The sequence below is a fragment of the Euprymna scolopes genome, chromosome 2, assembly GCF_053919585.1.
Source record: "Euprymna scolopes isolate OS-2025 chromosome 2, ASM5391958v1, whole genome shotgun sequence".
Classification (NCBI taxonomy): domain Eukaryota; kingdom Metazoa; phylum Mollusca; class Cephalopoda; order Sepiida; family Sepiolidae; genus Euprymna; species Euprymna scolopes.
Window position 1 is genome coordinate 115,086,873 of NC_136483.1, and position 23,006 is coordinate 115,109,878.

The 23,006-nt window shown below is 33.8% G+C and overlaps 1 protein-coding gene across 17 annotated transcripts in view; it reads right to left on the reverse strand.

The window, feature by feature from the left end:
• LOC145294259 (septin-7-like) overlaps positions 1 to 23,006 on the reverse strand; it is a 541,621-nt gene that overhangs the window by 144,715 nt on the left and 373,900 nt on the right. For all 17 annotated transcript variants that reach the window (XR_013869862.1, XR_013869856.1, XM_080141376.1 and 14 more), the window contains exon 3: positions 8,120 to 8,226. Coding sequence is in view for 15 of the 17 variants with exons in the window: in XM_080141376.1 (XP_079997502.1) it covers positions 8,120 to 8,226 (107 nt within the window). In the remaining 2 variants the exon portion in view is untranslated. The remainder of the gene's footprint in view (positions 1 to 8,119; positions 8,227 to 23,006) is intronic.

Sequence of the window (23,006 nt, forward strand, 5' to 3'; positions counted from 1 at the left end):
TCTCATAACAACAAAACAGATACTAAACACTTTCCCTGAATAGAGCGCTAAAACATTGTACATTAAAATAATAATGAATTGAGCCTCAAAAGATAATTTCAGAGACATAAGGGTATAATTTTTTGAGTGCAACTTTACTATAATGTATCATCCGACTCAATTGTGTATTTTCGAATAAAGGCATTTCAGGAAAAAACATTACGTACTTACGTCATGTCAAAAATTAGTATAAACTAGCATCATTGCCCGGGTGTTTGGAGGTGTATGCTGAGCAAAAAAAAAAAAGGGTCAATTTTTTTAACTTTGACCCCTATTATGACTCCTTAACATTTATTGTTTTGGGCTCAAATCAAGTTAGATCCATGTCCAAAGAATCTATATCTAAAATTTCAAGTATTTAGACCCAAAATTGTCGGAGGAATTTGGTAGAGTTCTTAAAGGTGAAATCGTTGAACTCCGACTCCTTAACAGCCAAATTTCTGGCCGAAACCCGATCACATAGATTTTCCCAAATCTCAGTATCCTGTATATCAAATTTCGATTCTGTAGACTAAAAATTGACAGAGTTATTGCGTAGGGAAATGTACACAGACATGTTCACTTTTATAGATAGATAGATTTGTTTAACAAAAATATATACGTATACATAAATATAAATGGAAACAATTTTGTGTTTACTATAAACTTTTTTCGCAAATATTATGCAAGTATAAATCATGTAGAATATCTGCATGAATTACACGTAATAGTTAACTAAAGATGATTATCCCATTAAAAAACCGAAGTAACTAATAGGGAATTAATTAAAATGAATGTTTAAAAGAATATGCAAATTAGCTAGATCGTTTGCTAGTGAATAAAATTCCACAACCAAGATATAAGAAAATTGTATTTTCTTTTTAAATAAATAGAAAAGAGGGTTTTTAATATTAATATCAATACACACAAAAGAAAACCGAATTTATAGGAGTATAGATTCCAAGAATTACAAAAAATGGTCCAATAGATGTCCTAGAGCTGATTTTTGGAAGAAAGCTGTGCAGTATATCAAAAAGAAGCAAGATGGCCGACCTGAAATATAGTGGTATTGGATTCTGCACAAAGCAACATAAACGGTAACATGCAGTTATCTCCCTCTGATTTTGATCTAAATGGTTAATTTACATTGAAAAAAAAATAAATAAATAAAAAGCAATTTTGAAAAATTGTTCTTACTTATAATCATTTTTCTACGGGACCATTTTTCATAATTTTTGGAATGTATACTAATTTCAGCATGACACACATGTAAAATTCTACATCTCTGCAATGCATATTTTCGAAGGCACTATAGTAAAGTAGCAGTTTTTTTTGTTTTTTTTTTTGTTTTTTTCAAGCCTTCGACTAATTTCAGCCATTTGGAGGATTGTTTATACACATACTTGAATTAAATACAGAAAATCTTTTTTCTGGATTGAAGAGAAATTCAAATTTGAAAGGGATAGCAAATACATATAGTTTGAAAATATCACAGTTCTTATAAGCATCGAAAAATCAAAAATCAAACTGAATAAATTTATTGAGTGACCATTGTTTTAACTAGAGAATTTGCTAAAAAGTTCTGACATTCATATATACATTGATATAATTTTGTATGTGTTGGCTTGATTAGCCTATATAAGACATTGTTAGTTTGTTGTTATTCATAGAAATATGATATGCTTGAATGAATAAATGCTGCCTAACTACACAAAATGTGTGCAAAATGAATTGCTATGTTGAATAACATTCCTAACAGATACATTCCATGAACGGATTTTAAAGGAAAGAAAAAGTAACGGTTGACACATAACTATCAGTTTCATGAATAGTTTTGTTTTTCTAAATGTACACATTCCTTCCATTTTGTCTTCCTTCCATATCACCGCATATAATCCGTATAATGTCTATTTTCTAATGTTAAGATTGTAAATAGGGTGGCCATGGCCTACTTGTGTGCGTATCGATAACAAGTTGGTATACCTGCTCCAGTTATGTACAGTCCTTTGATAGGTGCTATTTTGTTCACATCTTGGGATTTGGAGTTGGTCATCTAGTGGGAATTCTTCTCTCAGCTTGAAAGAGGAAACAAAGATATTTCAAACTTAAACTTGTGTTACTTCACTATAGATATTTCCTTATTGGCGAGTTGCTTTGGATCAGAAGAAACATGCAGGGTATGAACACACTTATCTAGTAGGATAAAATCTGGATACTTCTATTCCAGGTAAGTAGCTGAAACTCAAAAAAGAATGACAAAAACAATTCATCCTTAGCTAAAACATACTTTAAGCATTTATGGAAACATTTTGTTAACTATGAATTGCTTATTGCAAGGGTTGCAGAGTCAGAGTCTTAAAAATGCAAGGAGCCAGCAATTACATTTCTAAACAAAAAAAAAAAAAAAAAAAAAAAAAAAAAAAAAAAAATCAATCAACAATCTGAATATTGGAAGACTTTAAAATAAGGATTCACAGTCGGATATTTGGAATCGTCAGAATCAGATTTGGACTTTATACCTTCTGATTACGCTTATTGCTAGATCATGCCAATATTACTCTAAACATTACTCACAAGATCTTGCATTACATGCCTTTCTTTCTTAATAGCAACTTCTTTTAAAATTCCAATTCCTTCTTGGTCACATTATTAAAATCAACCAATTAGATTTCTACCCTTATGAGAACAGGTGAATTTGAGGTGAAGCATTATCAATCATACCTAAATATCCACATGCATATGGCAGACCATTAAAAACATTTCTGCCAATTATTATAGAATTGAATGAGATTATTTAGAACTTTCAAAATAATGGCATGTCTATGCTTTCAGAAACATTGGTAAAAAAAGACATTAAGAAAACATTTTTGAGAACAATCAGATGAAATATTTAAAAACTGATCTGCATATTTAGATTATAAATTATTAATATTAAAGGTGTAAACGTTTTTTTTTTTTTTAAGATTAAGAACTAAAAGGAGGGATCTTGACAAGGAGGAATTTATAAATATAAAAGGCAAATGCGGTGCGCATTTTTGTATGTCTCGAAAAAGCTTTTTTCGCCGGCGGTCCTGGGATGTGTGGGGGGGGGGGGTTACTATCGCTTTTTTTTGTTTATATACCCTCTAGATAATAATATCTACGATTTGGGAACATGAGTCGCGTCTAGATTTATTTACAGCGACTTTTACAAAATTATTGCTGTTTTGGCTTTTCACGTGTTGATTTGACTTTTTTCGTATAAAAAGTGAAACTAATTCAAAGCTAAGACGCTGTTCTCGGCAATCGCACCGGGGAACGTCCAGAAGCAATCAGCTTTGATTAATGTGGGGCCAAACTCCTTATATCAAACAATTGCTATTTGATTTGACAATCACCTTTTTATGGTGAGCTGGTTTCTCCCTCCCCAACATCTTGGGGAAACAACCAGCCAAAGTTAGGTAAACAAACCCAAAAGCTGCCCCGCAGTAAAAGTTAACTCCGCTACTTCTATTTGACCTCATTAATGAGGTCAAAAAGAAGGAGCGGAGTTAACTTTTATTGTGGGCACGTGTCAATTCTGTTTTTAATACTTAAATAAATTCAAACGTGTTTCAGTTACTCTTTCTTGCTAGCCGAGCAGGTAACGTGTCAGGTTTTTTTGCACACTTTATTTTCCACCTTCGCCTCAAGGCTTCGGGTTCGATCCTAACTACTTACCAAAATTTTTTTTAAGCCCCCCCCCCCAAACACCCGGGCAACGATTTTTTTGAAGTTTTAACATTGCTTTTTTTTAATATATATAATATTTAAACATGGTTGTTACTTCGCTTATTCTTTTGTTTTGATTACCCCCCCCCCCCCCCGGGCCAACACACACACACCTCTAAACATCCGAGCAACGCCGGGTACCCCGCTAGTAAGAAATAAAATAAAAGTTTGAGGCTGCTCTTCTATTAACAACTACTCAGAAGCACTAATACTGGTGGGTACCACAGAAAGTGGCCTTGTAGATGTTAAAAGAATGGAAATTCTAAGGGAGATAACTATTCAAAATTTGGGCGGTAAACCTTAATTAAAGAGTCTTAAACTGAAAAATAAAATGGTTAAAATTTTGATCACTTTAAAATATATTTAATATGAGCAAATATATGCTCCCTATGATCACAGTTTTGCTAGACTAGGAGAATGATATGGTGAGCAAACGCATACTAGACTCCTAAATGAAACGGTAATGATTGAAAGGATGATATCATGATACCCGCCCCCACCCACCCAAAGAAAAAGGGAGTTAATGAATGAGAGGATACAAGAACTGAGGAGAACATTACCCCTCCCCAAGCGGAAAAGGAGATAATCATGGAAGAATGTTATTATGAGGAGCAAACATACTATTCTGGATTCCAAAAAGAGGAGGTAAAACCTGGGAGAATCACCCCATAGATAATTCCTTTGATTATAGTATCATGGAAACAGAACATATACTACTCTATTCCCACCTCTAAAAAAAGAAAAAGGAAATGATCATCCCTGGGAAGATGAATTCATGACAGAATAGTTCAGTACTTCCTCACCTAAAAGATGTAATATCTGAGAAGATTACTTCTACCGATCAGTTCAAGTATCTTGGCTCTATCATCATCGTAACAGGTCAAGGACAGGAAGACATCCTCAAATGCACCAGCAATGCTTGCACAGCCTTCTATTGATTTCCAATCACAGATCTGCTCTCAGAAGTAAATAAGCCTGAACAACAAAGTTAGAATCTACCTGGCCCTCGTCCGCACCATTCTCTTTTATGGCTGCGAGACTTTTGCAGCGTGGGCAAGCAACCTACGCAAATTGGAAGTCTATGAACATCACTGCCCAAGTTGCATCCTCCATGTTCACTAATAACAGTTTATCCCCAATAGTACAATTTGTACTCTCTGTAAGATCAACTCCCCACCAAAATTTCTCTTTGCCAGATGCCTTCAACGACACCCAGGTAACTTTATCTAGGATCCAGCACCACAACCAGGCTGGAAGAAACGTTGCAGTGGCCAACTCAAAATCTGGGTCAGAACAGTGAAGCAGAATGCTGAATTGATTCTGGGTCCCAAACTTTTCGGGGTCCATGCAAATGGCTTGCATTCTTAATGGAAGTAGCCTTGAATAGATGTGGCTGGTTAGCCAGCATTCAAAACATGGTGAACTTGTTGGAAAGAGCTGGTCCAACTGACCCAGGGTGAATGCCGTAACCATGACCATGACCTCTACCCCCTTTACACAAAAGAGGAGGTAATTACTGAGACGATGGTCTTAATGACAACAGAACCTACATTTTACATTAACCACACCCATTAAAAGAAAATAAAAATTAAATTTTTCTTTTTCATCATTAAAAATAACAAAAAATCTTGCTATAAAAACTATATTTTTATGGTTTTTCACCTTTTGGATAAGATTAAAGTGGCATACCAGTATTACTGAAAACATTGTGTATATTTGAGAAAATTTGATAATACAAAATTACAACTATAATTTATTGGGCCTTGTTTATAAACTATACAAATTAAGTCAAAGGTGTTAATGGATATATTTCAAAATTTTACATTGTATCAATATTAAATAAGCATAACCTGTTTTGATGTTAAATATAATTAAGATAGATGAATAACACTTTTGCATCTATTCAATTGGATATAGATTATGATATGGATCCTGATCTGAAATGGAACATGTACATCAAGTCTGTTGCCAAGGTCGCTGGAAAGATGGTGGGATCCTTCTACCGCTCCAGAAAATATCTCACTACTGATGCAATTCTCTATATAAAAACCAAGTACGTCCAAGGATGGAATACTGCTGCCATATCTGGGCAGGAGCTGCTAAAAACAGCCTATCCTGCCTTAACAGAGTACAAAATAGACTTTGTGGCTTAGTGGAGGATGCCCTTTTCTCTATCCTGCAACCTCTCTCCCACAGAAGAGACGTTGCGAGCATATCCTTGTTTTATCGTTATTTCCATGGCAGGTGCTCGTCTGAACTCCAATCTCTGGTCTCCCCTCGCCAATCCTTCACAAAAAACAGCCGTCTAGCTGAATCCACTGTGAAAAATTTCTCCCACTCTTTATCTGTCCCTAAATCAAAATGTAGATTCCATGAACAAAGCTTCTTTCTTAGAACTGCATGCCTGTGGAACTGTTCCATCTGCCTGCTTCCCACCTGACTACAACTTGGATGTCTTCAAGTCCAACGTTAACAAATTCCTAATGAACCGCCCTCTTAAGTAAACACTTCATTAAATCTCCACACTAACGTACTGTACTTGCAATAACCCTTATCCCTGAGTGGCTTCCGGGCCTTGATAAGTGGTGACCACCGTGTAAAAATAAAATAAAAATAATAATGTTGCGTTTTAAAATTCATGTTTATATAACCATTGCTATTATTAAATGAAATGGTTAATAAACCTATGGGACTATTGCATAAAAAATGACCAAGTGAAAAATGAGATCCGTACAGAATTATACCTGTGCCTACGAAGAGGTGCCGCTGTAGCAAAGGTGGTGACTAACTGTTTGAATCCAAAACAAACGCAATCAGGTTTCATATGCAAATTATTTTGGAGGAAAAATCATAGCTAATTTTGTATAAAAAACTTAAAATATGATAATTAGGCCATTTTACCCTTGGGGTTTTAATTGGATGTTGGTTTTAGTGTGAATGCTGTGGTTAATAAAATTAACATAATTCAATAGTTTTGGAAACCGAAGTGCAAATGCGGATTAAGTTACAACTGATTTCCTTTTTGTCTACCAACTGGATATTTACTTTGATTCGTACAATAATTGTCAGATTTAGATGAGCAACAGTTATATCGTATGTGAGTGACATGTACTAGGATGCAAAATAAAAGTGAACAAATACCCATAAAATAGAAACAAGCTATTTTGGCTGTCCTCAAAATGAACATGTTTTATTTTTAAACTGATATCAATACTAAAATCTGATAGCTCCGTTTCATTGATGTGCATTGATGTACAAAAATCTAACCTGTGCCTAAGAAGAGGCACCAATTTTCGCTGGCATTAGAGTCAACATTCGCCAAATGGAATTACAGTGAAACAGAAGTTGACTTTGTACAGAATACTCAAATCACTTGCTCCATGGACAACAAATGTTCGTTTAATTACATTATTAAACGATGACTTATCAATTATGAGTCAGCAGTAATGATACATCGAACTTGTAAGTGAACAAAGGAATATAAATGAAGTAGATATTTAAATAATTGGCAAAACAAGTGAAATATTTGAAATTTATAAAGTTCAGCAATAAAATAAAGGATTAGTACTAACTTACAATTTGTAAGAAATTAAAATAATTTTTTAAATTCAATAAAATAGAAAAAAACCTTTACCCTCCCCCTCTCAGAGCTAATAAAAAATATCTTGCATGTCAGTTTTTACTTGCTTCACCACAAAGTTACAGATGGTCATTCTTTTATGAGAGAATCAAACTAATGCAGACTGGACTGGGTTGGTTGGTTGTTTTTGTTTTACGGTATATCAACCCTTTTCAGGTTATTTAATGCCAAATCCAGTGATTTTGAAGAAAAAATTTTTAAGAGAATACATTTATTTTATTTTTCAAGTCAGTTTTTATTTAACCCATAGTTGAGACTAACAGGTACTACCACTCTGAGTCAGAGTGGACCTGGGAGCAATGCAATTAAGGAGTGGCTCCACACTCTCCAAAGCTCGAAAGTTGGGGCTCCACCATCAGATATAGTTTAAGGTCATACTTACTGGACTACTACTGGACTGGGAACAAAAAATAACATCCATAGTTTCATTGGCACTCCCTCGCAAATAAGGCATTCAAATGATAGACAAACTTATGCGGCCTTCAGAATGCCTTAGATCAAACAGATACTTTGGATCCTAGTCAAAAACATTGACAAAACATCACATCTTAAATTTTGAAAATATTTTCTCTTTTAGTGCAAATATTAAATCAATTTCATTAAATCCATTTTTTTTTTTTTTGCAGCAAAATGATTTTCTTTTAAAATTTGTGCAGAAATTATTAAGCCAAGAAAAAAAAAAAATGAATAAAACAAAACTGTTGGCCTTACCTTCACTGTTTTTTGGATTCTTAAAGATGGTCCTGGGTACTCCGAAGAATATAAATCCGTTAAAAAGAGAGAATTTATCAATGTGGATTTTCCCAAACCAGATTCACCTGTGGAAAAAAAAAAAAATTAAAAACAATTATAAATTTTCCCTAAAGGTCTTGCGTGTCATTTCAGAAAGATTTTTATTTCACAAAAACCTACAATAACAGAAAAATCCAGAACGCCCCAGACTTTTCCAGAACCTTCAAGAAAGATTGAGAAGGTTCTAGAATACTATAATACAGAGTGGCACTCTCTATGAAAAAGGCATTCCTGCTAACCTAACACATCAGTTGTTGGTTTGTCACCGTGAGGAGTTAAACATCAGCTCCGGTGTGATTCCAGGATCATAAATCCAGTCAAAAGAATTCCCTTTAGAAACTTCTGTTAACAAAAGGTAACTTCTTTGAAAATATTTCTCTGACCAAAAATACCATAAATTAAACATTGAGATTTCTTGATGTGCATAATTAAACTTAAGCATACTCTGACCTCCTTGTCCTAATAAGCTCCTCCACCTTCCTGCTACTAGGTTTTCTGACTTCATTGTCAGCTTAAGTAAAAAAATATTTTTTTGTTTGTTAAATTTTATTTCTGTGTGTGTTAAAGATATTTAATAACATTATTCAAGTTGCCATATACTCAGAAGTTTCCAGACCAAAAATACAGATGGTATGTGCATGGCAATAAGCTGAAAAAAACCTTTCAATAAAATACAGATTATTAAATAGACATTTTATTGTATCTGAAAGAATGGCCATTATTAAGTGGCATGCCCGTGCTCAACAGACTTCCTCTAAGACTGTCTACAGTGAAGCGTGTTATGTTTGGGGCAGAGATCAGTGCGAGAAAGAGAAACGCAAGAGAAAATTCTTGTTTTACCACAAAAAATGTTTTTATTTAATCTCGCAACTAAAAATTGCGATTTGATTTACATACTTGATATTAGTGGTTTCATTTTCTTGTACTATAGTAAAAAAAAAAGAAAAAAAAAGGGATGAAAGGGAGACAATAGACAACAATGGTTTTCTTTTATGGAATGAAAAGTTTTACTTTTTCTAATAAGAAATACGGCTTGCAAAAGTATTATTTTTAAGGCTGCACAAATAATTGGAATCTTTTTTAGATTAGAAGTCAAAATCTAAGAGTCTAGAGTCGACAACTTTTATTTCCAAAATCAGGGGTTGAAGTTGGGATTTTTAATATCAAGCTGGAGTCTGAAATTCATAGTTTTTGCAAGAGTTTTTTTTTTTTTTTTACTGACTCCACACCTTTGAGTTAGGGAGAGTTAGTCTAAAAAGTTTTGCAAAATTCGGTCACGTTTTCTTATACTGAATTCTGAGTCAGAGTCAACATTTTTGAAAGTGTATGATTTTTTAATGACTAACCTCCTATTATTTTTGCCCCAATCTTTTTTGAAAGCTAGATCTTCTCCACATTAGAAACCAATCTTGTATCTAGCTTTGCTCTCAAACTAGTTGATTGTAAATTTTGTTGAGAAATGTATGAACATGGAAACGGTTTACTAACTCAAAATTGACCTAAATTATTTGTTTCTACGTTGTATGAAACATTTTAGATGCAAAGATACCATTAAAGTGTTACATATTAGGGACACTATCTCAAGGATGATTAAGTTAGCTAGTGTGAATTTTGACAAGGATCAACCTGAGTGAATGATAAGCAAGATTTGTAAAACAGAATTGTTCCCAGAGTTGAATGAAAAATGAGTGATGTAAAGTTGAGATTGGGGACAGAGGTCAAATGCTGTAAACAAAACAGATCAAGAATAACATCACATTTTCAGATAAGTCTCTTGATGGAAGCCGTGTGAACAAGCCATTGCCAATGATGTAGAAAACGGATAATTCCTGCAAATCTACTTGTGTGCATCACTCATTTCATTCAGTTGGAAAATTAAATTTAAGTAAACAACCAGCTATGATAACATTAGTCTCTCTCTGGAGTCAATTCTCCAGAAACCTTGAAGAAAGCTCAGTGAACGTCTCCTTGTGTTTTTCATGTTGATGTGTGGGATGTTTGTACATTACAAAATCGGGTAATTTTTCAATAAATGACTTGGGACAAAAGATTTTTCAGTAACATCTTGAATATTGTGGATTATTTGGATTATTATTCTTGATGATGCCCTTCTCACGTTTGGGCAGAGGTAACCTTTGACCTTCTTCAGGGGGTAACGTTGTGCGAATAACATCCAAGATGAAAACAGTAATTCAAATAATCAAAAGTATCAAATCCTCATCTCAAAAATTCCAAAACATCTTAAATACTTTTAAAGTTGAAAGACTTTCAAGAAATGTAGATAAAAATCAACAACTCAAAAATGGTTATTCCAGCACGAATTTCGATGCCTATCTAAGAAAGCACAGCTTTGTATCTATATAATTATAAAACTCAGATCATCTTGTTTGCTTGCACGTTGAAATCGTCCATCTGGTTTGTGACGATATGTATAAAGACTTATTTTGCTATTCAAACTGTTACAAAACCATCTTGGTTCATTCTGCGAGCACAACACGATTGATAGCAATCACAGAAGTTCCTTGTGGTTAAAAAAAAAAAAAAAAAAAAAAAAAAAGACAGACTTGGAAATCTTAAGTAGGATGACCGCTGGAGTGAATGTTGTATTATAATGACTGAAGATTCTAGCTAGGAAAATGATAGACATATATAAGGTAGTGACAAGGATGACCATAGACCCTCGCCTCCACTCCCCAACACTTGAATGTCCTAGTGCCTTATTTATTTTTGTATCTTTTCAGAAATAAATAAATTTTACAAAATAATGTCTAATATGAACAGATGTTTATCCTTAAAAATACAAGCTAGAAAAAAAAAAAAAAAAAAAAGGCATGCTTCTAAGAATTACTTTTGTGTAAGTATAAATCTCTTTAAATATCTTATGCAAGCCCTGTATACACACACACACACACACACACACACACACACACGTACACATTGCCAAGCCCATTGCTTGACTGGAGACTAAATATTTGGATTGGGGTTTTATGGTGAGATTTCCCTACTCATTCCTGCTTAAACCTAAGTAAAAAGGTAAACAAACCATTTTTAATGGCCAATAAACATTCTGTAAAAATTCATACAATGGTAAGATGAGAATAACTTCAACGGCTGGCACTAAAATTGGTGACTTCAATTGGATGTTTCTGTGGTTCCTCAATATTTTCTTGAAGACACCCCAGATATGTGATATGGTTTACAAGAAGCTATATGACACCCCAGGTCTGCATGCATGCGTGTGGGAGAGGTAGCAATGGCAAGTATGTTTGTAGAAAAACAAAACCGATATTCATAAGGTGTAGTCATCTATAATATAAATCTCACCTGTCTGTATGCATGTATATCTCGCAACAACTTTTGACAGAGGCAACGGATTTTCACAAGATTGGTATTGTTTTGAAGCGAAACCCTTTGGATGACACATCGAAAAATTGCCCAAAAACATTCATTTCTTCACCCTAAACTCGGCCGTTTTGTACAAGGAGGAGTTGACTTTTTTCGCCAACATTTTAGCAAGTCATTGTCACCATTGGATTGACTTTGGTTAATTTTAATGCTTTTGACTTCTGGTTGTGTCATGGAGACATCAGCTAAGACATCAGATTTTCTTTCACTTTCTTTTATGCGTTTGCGGCACAAGTTCAAGCATGCCTGCCTACAACCACTTTTTTTTGCTCAAACACACATCTCCAAACACCCGGGCAACATCAGGGATCAAGGCTAGTTTAACAATAAAATGCTATTTTAAAATGAAGCATGACAAACTGACAAAGCCTCTTATAGAAATGCTTGGACATATCTAAGAATGGATTTTATTCAGATGTGTCTGCTCAGTTTATGATGAAAATGTTATTTCGAATGGAACCGTGACAGACTGACGGGTGAATAAACATACAACAGGGCCTCATAAATAGAGATGCACTGAATACGTCTAAGAACTGATAGCCTCAAGTTCAAAGTGAAGTCTAACAGCCGGTGCTTCTTAGAAATGCGGGGACTCATAAGAATGAGTTTTTTGAAGATGCATGCATTCTATTTGGGCATTAGCGATGAAATTTACATCTCAAACGTAAGTGTGACACAACGGTCGGACAGAAGAATTCTTAGATATACGGAAGCCTTTATACAAAAACTAAAGGTGTTTTGAAAAGAAAAAAGAAAAAAAAAAAAAAGAGGGTGAATCAGAATGACTAAATTTCATAAAAATAGAAAAGGCGATATGAAGATAAAGGTGGAATATCCAGAAGGAGGCGGTGGAGGAGTGCTCCGAAAATGGGATGGTGGTCTAATCTGAAAATATTCCTGGTATTTATGAGGTAAGAGGTGGGTAAGGCTGATATAATCAGGAAAGGACAGAAGGAAGAGCATATAAGAGGGAGGGGGAGATAATCAATGATGATGAAGAGAAGATGCTGGGATGGATGGAGGTTTGCTTGGCTACTATCTTGTCTAACACATTCTTAAAAGAACTATCACCATTTACACGCAAATGGACATGTATGCTGTTCTTTCTCTCTAGCATTTGTTTATTGTTTGCAATATCTTTTTAACGAATTCCATTCATTTATAGGAAAAAGCATTTTTCTTAAAATCCTCATTGGGAATAATTTCCCCTTCACTAATATGATGCCTCAGATGAGGAGCAGCAACATATATATCCATGGACAACTAAATTTTATATATATATATATATATATATATATATATATATATATATATATACACACACACACACACACACACATATATATATATATATATACACACACACACTAGTGATCGGACGATTCCAATATTTTTCCCAATTCCGATACAATTACCGATTCCGTACTAAATTCCAGATTCCGATTCTTTATAAATCTCTAAATATTTAATGATAAAAAGTTATTTTGTCCTGATTACCATAAAAACACATCTTAAATGTGCATATATTTTCACAAACGTAAAAACACATTTGTGAGGGGGTGATATAGAGATTTTATTCTTACTGGAAGTTTAAATCAATAAATATTTATTATTATTACAAGCAGTAGATGTTTCTTGAACCAAAATCAAATAAAAAAAAAAGATAATTTAAGGAATCGGTTTTGGCATCGGAAAATAGTTAAAATTTTTTCGATTCCGATACCCCAAAAAGCTCTGATTTTTTCCAATTTCCGATTCCAATTAATCGTCCCAACACTAATACACACACACACAGAAATATCCCCAAAACATGACATGCAACTGATGATCCCTATAGGATTATAAATATTACAGTACTAGTAAATTCAAAATTCTGTGCAAAGACTGGAATTCCACTTGATTAATTTACAAATTGGGTAATCTACTATTGTATAAAAGTAGCATTACAAGCGTATGCTGTAACTTTGTGGACATCGGCAATATTACATACCTAATGTGCTTCAACAAGTCATATCTTTTTTATTTGTGGGTCAGTTTTTAAAAGAATTACATTGATGGAAAGAGAATAAAATAAGCATTCCAATGATGTTAATTTACCTTTCTTTTATACGTTCAATGTTTTTATGCTCCAAGTTAAAAATGAAAAAACGGTAAAAAATGACGACAGCAAAAAAGGAACCTGTTTTTCCAATGTTTACATTTCATACGTTACGTTTGGATACATATGCACAGGATTAAATTTCATTGGATATGGCTGGAATTTTACAGGTTATATAAACATAGAAGTCCATCTTTACTGGACTCTGATTTTTATTTTTACGACCACAGGAAGCAAAGTTACGACTGAGCAAAGTTGACAAAGAATATTTCAAAATTGATAAGATAAATCGGCATATATCATTCATTTTCATACAGATAGTTTCAGAATTATTTTCATGTATAATATGTAAATGTTTGATAATTATCAATTGCACAGAAATTTCTTTAAAATGTTATCTTTTATAGAAATTAACAGAAAAACGGCTCGCTAAGCGCTAATGCTAACATAATACGCTGAGCTGACTAAAGTATTCTCTTAAAAATAGAAAACTGTTTTTCTGCTTTCATTTTACTAGTCATTTTTTATTCTCAGTTTGTCGATTTAAAAAAATTATTTTCAAGTTTTTCAATTTTGATTTCCAAACAATATTGAAACAGGGTTATTTATGCCATTTTTCGCGTTCGCTGTTTTTTTGTTTTTATTTTTCAGATTTTTTTAAAAAAAGTTTTAACATCGTTCGTTTTGCATCACATTTTTTTTTTCTTTTTTTCCCCATCACGTGTTCGTGTGTTCTTTTTTTGTTTTTCTGATTTTAAGAAATTTTAACATCGTTCATTTGCATCACATTCGTTTTTTTTCCGATTTTTAAAAATAGTTTTACCATTGTTTTGTTTTTATTATATTTAAATACGATTATTACTTTGCTTATTCTTTACTTTACCCCCCCCTTACACACACACACCTCTAAACACCTGGGCAACTCCGGGTACCCCCCGCTAATAACAAATAAAAGGTACTTGTACACTTATGCTACCATGTTGAAATAACATTTATTTAGAAACCCATTCTTAACATGGGGAAGGAAGGGTGCTTTGTTTACTATTCTGTACTTTCACCTAACAAATAAAAAAAAAATATTGTGAAACTTGAATTTATTTTTAACTCATTGTCAAGACCATTTATTTAAATCTGTAAAACCAGCTTTTTTTTTTTAACTGAGGATATCTAAATAATAATTAGGCGGTTCGATAAAGAATTTCATTGTGATGCATTTTGTAAATTTTTCCCTCGTTTCCAACGTAACATTTTTCTTTAAAATGACCACCTTTTAAGGTTTTCGGGTATGCTGAAAACGAATATCGCATTTAAATTTTCCGCAAATAAGTAGCTTTCCGGATATTAAGCAATGTCATTTCTTACATTATTGCTGGTGGGCATCTTGGTATGCGCATTTGTGCATAGTTTCTCAGGGTTGCGTTTGCGCGCTTGCACGTACCAAGATGGCCATCAGAAATAACATAAGAAATGACATTGCTTAATATCCGGAAAATTACTTATTTGCAGAAAATTTAAATGCGATATTCGTTTTCAGCATACCCTAAAACCTCTAAAAGTAATCATTTTCAATGTTAAGGTGGAAACAAGGTAAAAAATTACCGTTTTATTTCTTTGTTTACATAGTTGAATTTTCAGTAAAACAACAATAGAAATGACAAAAATTACCATCAACTGGTGAATAGATAGTTGTTGCTTATCAGGATTCCTGGTACCCTGGTACTGTGAAAGTTACATCAAGGAAAAACCTAAATTTTGGCACTTAAAATTCTCATAAGTTTTAAACTACTGATGGTATTTGCAGAATTCAAACGGTTTTAAGCATCTTTTACATAACTCTTTTCATGCAAGTTGATAAAATAACAATTATCTAAAAAGAAAAAAATCCACTAGTAATGTAGGAACATTGTATGTGTGAGTCGTTCTCTATAGACTCCACAGCGGCTGGGTCAAATTTTATGAAATTTCACACAAATGCACTTTATTTATCTGGCAGTGTTCTTCGATAGGTTTTGTATCTGAATATCTTTGATAAGTATCGATAATGAAAATGATCTGATGAAAGAAGGAACAGGTGATTTTGACCAAAGTTAACACCTTATACATCATAACATCACAAGTGCATTTAAGAAGTCTTATTACCACACAGGCAAAAAGACCCGGCATATAAAATCAACAGAAGATTCTTTGATATGACGGGTGCGTTCAAAATGAATGTTTTTGTTTAAAGCACAATTGAATCATGATACTCGACTTTTCCATTTTAAACTAAAATTCAAGCCATTATCACCGCACAAGCAGAAAGGCCAAGCATATAAAAACAGTAGGTACCTGGATATGACAGGTGCACTCGAAATGAGTGTTTCTATTTAGCAAACAATTAAATAAGGATACTTGACTTTTGTATCTTAAACTTTTATTTAAGTGGTTATATATAAAAATAATTTCATAAAATCAACAATAAGTTGTCTATAGTTCAATCTAGATTACAGTGTATTGTGGACTAAGTCACTGCAGTGAGGCATATGAAGCTTCTTACAAGTGGGTCCTCTAAATAGAGCAGGCAATCAAACAATTTGATTTAAAAATTTGCGATTTTACCGGTTTTGATGACAATAAAAATATTGGATAATCCAGATCCCCAGGGAGTGACGTCAAAGAAAAGTCGGTAAGAAACCTGGATGTGGGTGTGGGGGTCCTACATCAAAGGAGGTCAAATAGAGTCCCCAGATATTGGATCAGCGAAATCGACCAACATTTTTTTTTGATTCTACGTCCCACAATTTGACCTCTTTTGACATCAGATCCAGGCACCCGCATTTAGATTTCTGATCGACTTTTCTTTGACATCACTCACTAGGGATCTGGATTATCCAATAAAAATATGAGAGGGTGAAACATTTGTTGATCATCATTTAAACCCAGGCAACGTCAGGTCTCCCTGCTAGTTTTTCAATAAATGGCTTGGGACAAAATATTTTTATATAACATCTTGAATATTATGAATTATTTGGATTACTATTCTTGATGTCATTCTCACATTTTTGGCAGAGGTAACCTCCGACCTTCTTCAGGTGTAACATTGTGCAAATAACATCCAAGATGAGAACAGTAATTCGAATAATACAAATTATCAATCCTCATCTCAAAAATTCCCAAACGTCTTAAATAGTTTTAAGGTTGAAAGGCTTTCAAGAAATGTAGATAAGAAAAATCAACAACTCAAAAATGAATTTATTGCGGATTATTATCATCATCTTTCTTGTTGTTTCACAACGTTTCAGCCAACTATTCCTCTGGCCTTCATCAGGTGGTAACCGCGACGGGATAGGAACTCCGAATCTCCTAACTGCATTCTCAGCAATTACTGCCATCCATAATTGTCGTCTCCCCATGTTTTGGTCAAGTAAGCCTCTGGCCGGCTTTGAATAGGATTAAAACTGCTATCTTCAGACAATTCTCACCTTTTATCGTAGAGATTCAATATCTCTATCCAATGCGCCATGAACCCCGAAGGGCGATCATGGTTGGATTTTTTTTATTCAATAATGAATTCCAATTAAATAATATATATACTCAAAAATGGTTGATTCGTTCATCTGGTTTACGACTTTAGGTTTCAAAATATTCATCTGCTTACTTATTTCATGGTTGTCCTGTCTTAAGTCAGATATTGAAATACACTGCTGCTATTCAAAGTATACACAAGATTAACAATTTATTTGTTATTGATATATTAATACCCTTATTTGCTTTGACCGTTATCATCTTGACTTCCCTGAGTATGAAAATGGAATATTCCAAAATTCTCAATAAACAATTGTTTAAGATGATGTTAGCCAGTCTTTGGTCGGTGTCTATACAAATTAACTGATTTCTATGGACCGTTTTAATGTTTGGATGTTTGCACGCATATGATTCATGCCCATACTACTTAACTGATCATTATGAATTGTTCATATATGTATATGTTTATATGGACAGAGTTCACACTTAAACTAATTATTCAATCATTATGACTTTTATGCATGTTTATATATTTGCATAGGCAGGATTCATGGCTAAACTAACTAACTAATCATTATGATTTTTTTTGTATGTGTATATGTTTATATATTTGTATGAATAACATTTACATCTAAACTAATTAACTGATCATCAATTTTATGTATATGCTTAGATATTTGTATTGATAGGATTTGTGCCTAAAATAAATGCTAATTATAAATTTTATGCATGTGTATATGTTTATATATTTGTATAGATATGATCACGCTGAAACTAACTGATAATTATGATTTTTTGTACATGTTTACATATTTGTATGGATATATTGACTTGTACAAAGTAGAGGATTGCATCAAAATTGAGATACTTTTGAAGCAATAATAGGATCCATTTTTCGAGTGACCTTGGCATTTCAGGTCTGAAGATCAATTCCAGAAGCTTATTGAAGCTGGGGAGCTTCTTCAAGATAAGAGCCATCTATTTCAATTAGCACAAAGTAAGGATCAGAGCATTTATGGTGAAAAAAGAAAAGCTTGATTTCAGACATATTAAAAGTAACCAGCCATCTTTTTCACCATTGGACGACATGCTCCAAGTTAGATGAATCAGATTCTATCATTATTGCTCTTTGAAGTGTTGCCATAAATGGTTAAATCATTTGCATTAGTGAAGATCAGAAAGAGAGTTGGGCCCAGAATGGATCCATAAAGTACACCGGTGTTGATGCTATGAGTTTCAAACATCTGCCCATCACTATGAACCAATCAGAAAAAGAACTTGATAATTGGGAGGCATTTCCAGATATTCTATATCTAGAAATCTTGATTTGCCAGATCCTATTAAATTTGCTTGAGAAACTAAGCTCCCATCCATAAATTTACTGATCCTGTGCATTACAGTGCGCACATCAGCTGCTGATCTTACAGGAGAAAATACATATTGCTTGTCACTGAATATGCGGTTTTTGCTGGGATGACTAACAACTTCTTGATTTATCATAGATTTAATTTATGAAGCACAGGAGAATGTTGGTTAGTACGAAGAAACTGAAGACCGATCTCCAGTATTTTAAAATACTGGACAGACTGAGAAAATTCCCCAAAAAGTTCTCTTTTAAGCAACGATTGAATAGCTTTGTAAGGATAGGAGTTAGTTCCAGTTGTAACTTTTTAAGCACTAGGATTAGAATGTTGTTAGAACCAGCTGCTTTGTTGGCATCAAATTTCTTTGGTAAGTTTGGCAACATTCTGGACAGCTATAATGATGTTGCTCAGAGTATTTTCAGTCATAGGGAAGAATTCAGAAGGTAGGTGGCCCTAATCACAAAGGATGGAATTCGATGCAACATTTTCTGCAAAAGTTATTTCAATAATATTTTTGATTTTTTCCAATGTATATTTAGCTTATCGTACCTTGTAACTTAACCAAAAATGTATTCGACCGGGTATATGTTTTCAAATTTGGAAAGACCCTAAAGCAATTTATTTTTTCTTCTATTTTTTTTTTTTTCAAAAGAGTAAAATGGTTGACTCATTTACAAATGGTAACAATGCATTGTGGTAGATTTAATTTCTGATATAATGTACTTCTAAACCTTGGAGTTGAAAATCCTATCCACAATCTGTCTCATCTTAATTTATTGTTCAACAAAAACACTTGATATAGCTAACGATAAGTCTATCAAGAGAAAATGTCATGATTTATTTAATTGTAATCTATGTTTCTTAATTTTTATACAGCATAATCATGTTGACATATCAGGATCACCAAAGTTAAATAATGTTGAGATTGGTCAGTACCAGATGGGTGGCCATTTAGAAATAGCAGGTGTTGTATGTAAGAGGATGTGGACATCTTCCTGCAGGAAGGGCAAAATCCTAAAGTCATCATCACCTTTAACAGGGATATAGAGGCAACTGGGGACCACTTGTGGATATCATACTCCCATGAAAACTCCCTCTTGGGAGGCAGCTGGTTCAACCTGCTGCTTCACTAGTACCTCTTTGCGCATCTCTTACTCTAATATATATATTCATCCACATACACTACTGTTTCGATGTATCACAGCTCATCAGTGGGGCTAGACAGGCAACTACCTCAAGCCAGGATTGAAACCCGACTGCCCAAACGACAGCATATATATATATATATATATATATATATACACACACACACACACACACACACACGCACACACAACTAAAACTCCATGGATTTTGTCTTTGTGTAGAGTGGATGACATCATTGTAATGTTTTGGCCACAAGTTGTCTACTAGATGAACTGCATATTTGTGGAAGGAACACATTTCTCCCCGAAATCTGTAATAGAATATTTCAGGCTAACTTAGTGTCAGCAGGAGGATGGAGAAAAGGTCAGAAAAGAATCGAAAAATTTAGGATTCAACTATGAAGTGACAGCAGAGAGAAAAAGGCATGATTGATCACCTGATGCTATCACAATATTGTCATCATTAATGAAGGTGATGTCTTGTCATTACAAGATCTCAGACTGAAAACACATTAGCTACAATCAGTGAAACTGAATCAAAAAAGTAGTTGCTGGCAACAATAACTAGCACTGTACAACATCGTTGAACACACGTCACTTGACATTTATCCTCCCTGCTAATGCAACCTTTTAATTTCTTTGTACAAGACACAAACAGGTCCATTTGCAATATGAAGGATGAGCTAAAGACCAAGACAACAAGGAATTTTGGAGGCCCAAGATATGGAGGCAATGATGAAGGCCTGTGGCTAGTTCAAGGACTAAAATCAAAGAGATTCATTAAGTAAAATGGACAGGATATATCATAAAGACAAACCGACTAGAGTTTGATAAATCTCAAATATAACTTATCTTTTCCTAAATAGTCATTTTTTCCCCTATCATTTTTCTTTATTTACATCATCTTCTTGCTCTCCTATTATGCTGCTGCTACTACTCACGCTATTCCTCTCCTCCCACTGCTTTTCATGTCATTTGCTCTTCACCATCATACATACATTGCCACTGGCCTTTTCGATTTTTTCTTTATGCCAACTTCTTAATCTTCTCTCATATCAACCCTGTTGCTACCACTTCTCTTTATTTCCCTCTACTCATCACTTGTATTCATCTTTCCTCCCACTAACTAAAAACATTTAATGTTCAAACAAGCAGGCAAGATTATAAATGTGTTAGTATTATCATCATCACATAGTCCTTCATAGCTGAAGATGACTAGTCAGGGTCCTGGTGCATTCTCAGCAATTACTGCCATCCATAGTTGTCGTCTCACCACGTTTTGGCCAAGTAAGCCTCTGGCCGGCTTTGAATATGATTGAAACTGCTATCTTCAGACAATTCTCACCTTTTACCATTGAGATTCAACGTCTATCCAATGCACCATGAACCCCGAAGGGCGATTAAGGTTGGATTTTTTTTTGTCTTATAAATCCATATTTATTCAATAATGAATTCCAATTAAATATACTCAAAAATGGTTGATTCGTTCATCTGGTTTGCGACTTTAGGTTTCAAAATATTCATCTGCTTACTACGGTGTTGTAACATTCCACGCTTAATGTGGAAAGTTTCCTCACAGGTAGTGCATGGGTAGTTACTAACATTGTACCTTTGGTAATGTTTTTGTTCAGGCCTGTCTTTTATTTTGCCTCTATTTCTGCCTTTCCTTTGTGAAGGCTACTTCTGTCTGCTACTAACTCTTCCCAATTTTTAGTGTTCATATTCATCGCCTTAAGGTGGCGCTTGATCACATCCTTGTAGCAGAGTTCTGCGCCCACCAATCTTTCTGTACCGATTTTCCAACTCTCCAAACAATAGTATTTTTAGGATATGATTGTTTTCCATTCTGGCCACATATCCAGTCCATCGCAGTTGAGTAGTCACGAGTACGGCTTTCCCCAGTAAGAGCACCTTAGGCGATTAGCAGTAAATTAACCCCTTCCCAAAGAGAGAAAGCAAAGCCTGGGAGGGTGGACCTCCTAGAACTGCACAGAAGTAGCATTACACTGCAATCAACAGGGATCAGGACATTACAGGAATGAATCTGTTGATTTGGGGGGCCGAGGATAAAATCCGCAAAGTATAATAATCATAATATAAATTTTAAAGATGTTTTGATGTCAGTTATCCGGGATGAACTGCTTTCATTGCAGGTTTCACTTTAGACTTCTTCCATCAGCAACCCAAGCATTTCTCAAAAGATATCTCCTGTTTTGAATGCAACATCATGCTACACACTACAGACATTTGCAAATTAAATGCCCCAGCAAAACAATGACTATATACAACATAAACATTCAACATCAGCTAATGAAATATGAACGCATAAATTTTTAAATGTTTCATCAGATAGATCTCAAAAATTCTTTTGAAAGAGCATTATCTCTGTATTTATCAAGTTCATTCGTAAAACTTTTTTACACTAGTGATATGTTTGAATTGTTTCAAAATAATATTACTCTAAAAAAAGATTAATCTGATTGCCAAGTAGAATTAAATTAAAGATTTAAAAGTTGACATCGGATGATATTCCTATTGCAATCAATCAACCTACTTTTGTGCTGATAACATCTTACAGATTTATATATTCAACTAATATGACACAAGCAAAAATAGATACGGCAGCTTTGATCTCCAGTGCAAAAGCTGATGTTTAACAGTTATTTTTTTTATACATATACACACGTGTGTGTAATTGAATAAAAGATAAAATTGGACAAAATGTATAAGAAAATGGAAAAGTAGACAAACTAGAAAAGTAGACAAACTAGCAAAATGGAAAATACAAAATGACAAACAACAGCAAAAATCAAATAGACTTAAATTCCACTTTTTTTTTATTAACAGGAACTTCTGAATTAACCAGATACTTTGATAACTTTTGTACACGAGACAAATATGAGGAGAGAAATGAAAGAGATAATAAACATAAGTATGATGGAGGAAGAGGAGAAAGGTTAGGTAGAATGTATGTGATAATTCAGCTTAATTAGACAATTTTAGGGATGTGTGTGTGTGTGTATATATATATATATATATATATATATATAAAGGGAGAGAGAGCATTAATTAATTTGGAAAATGTGCTTAATCATAGGTTGTACAAGAACTAATATAAAATATTTGACAATATAACCAGTTTCTGGGATAGAAACTACTTTTTATTGTCAGATTGAATCTTCATGAATGTTAAGTAATCGAAAACTAAAAAACAGGGGAAAAATAAACACATCATCTGTTAAGGGAAATTTGCATTTATTTTCCTGAAGCCTTTGACGACTGAACAGTGC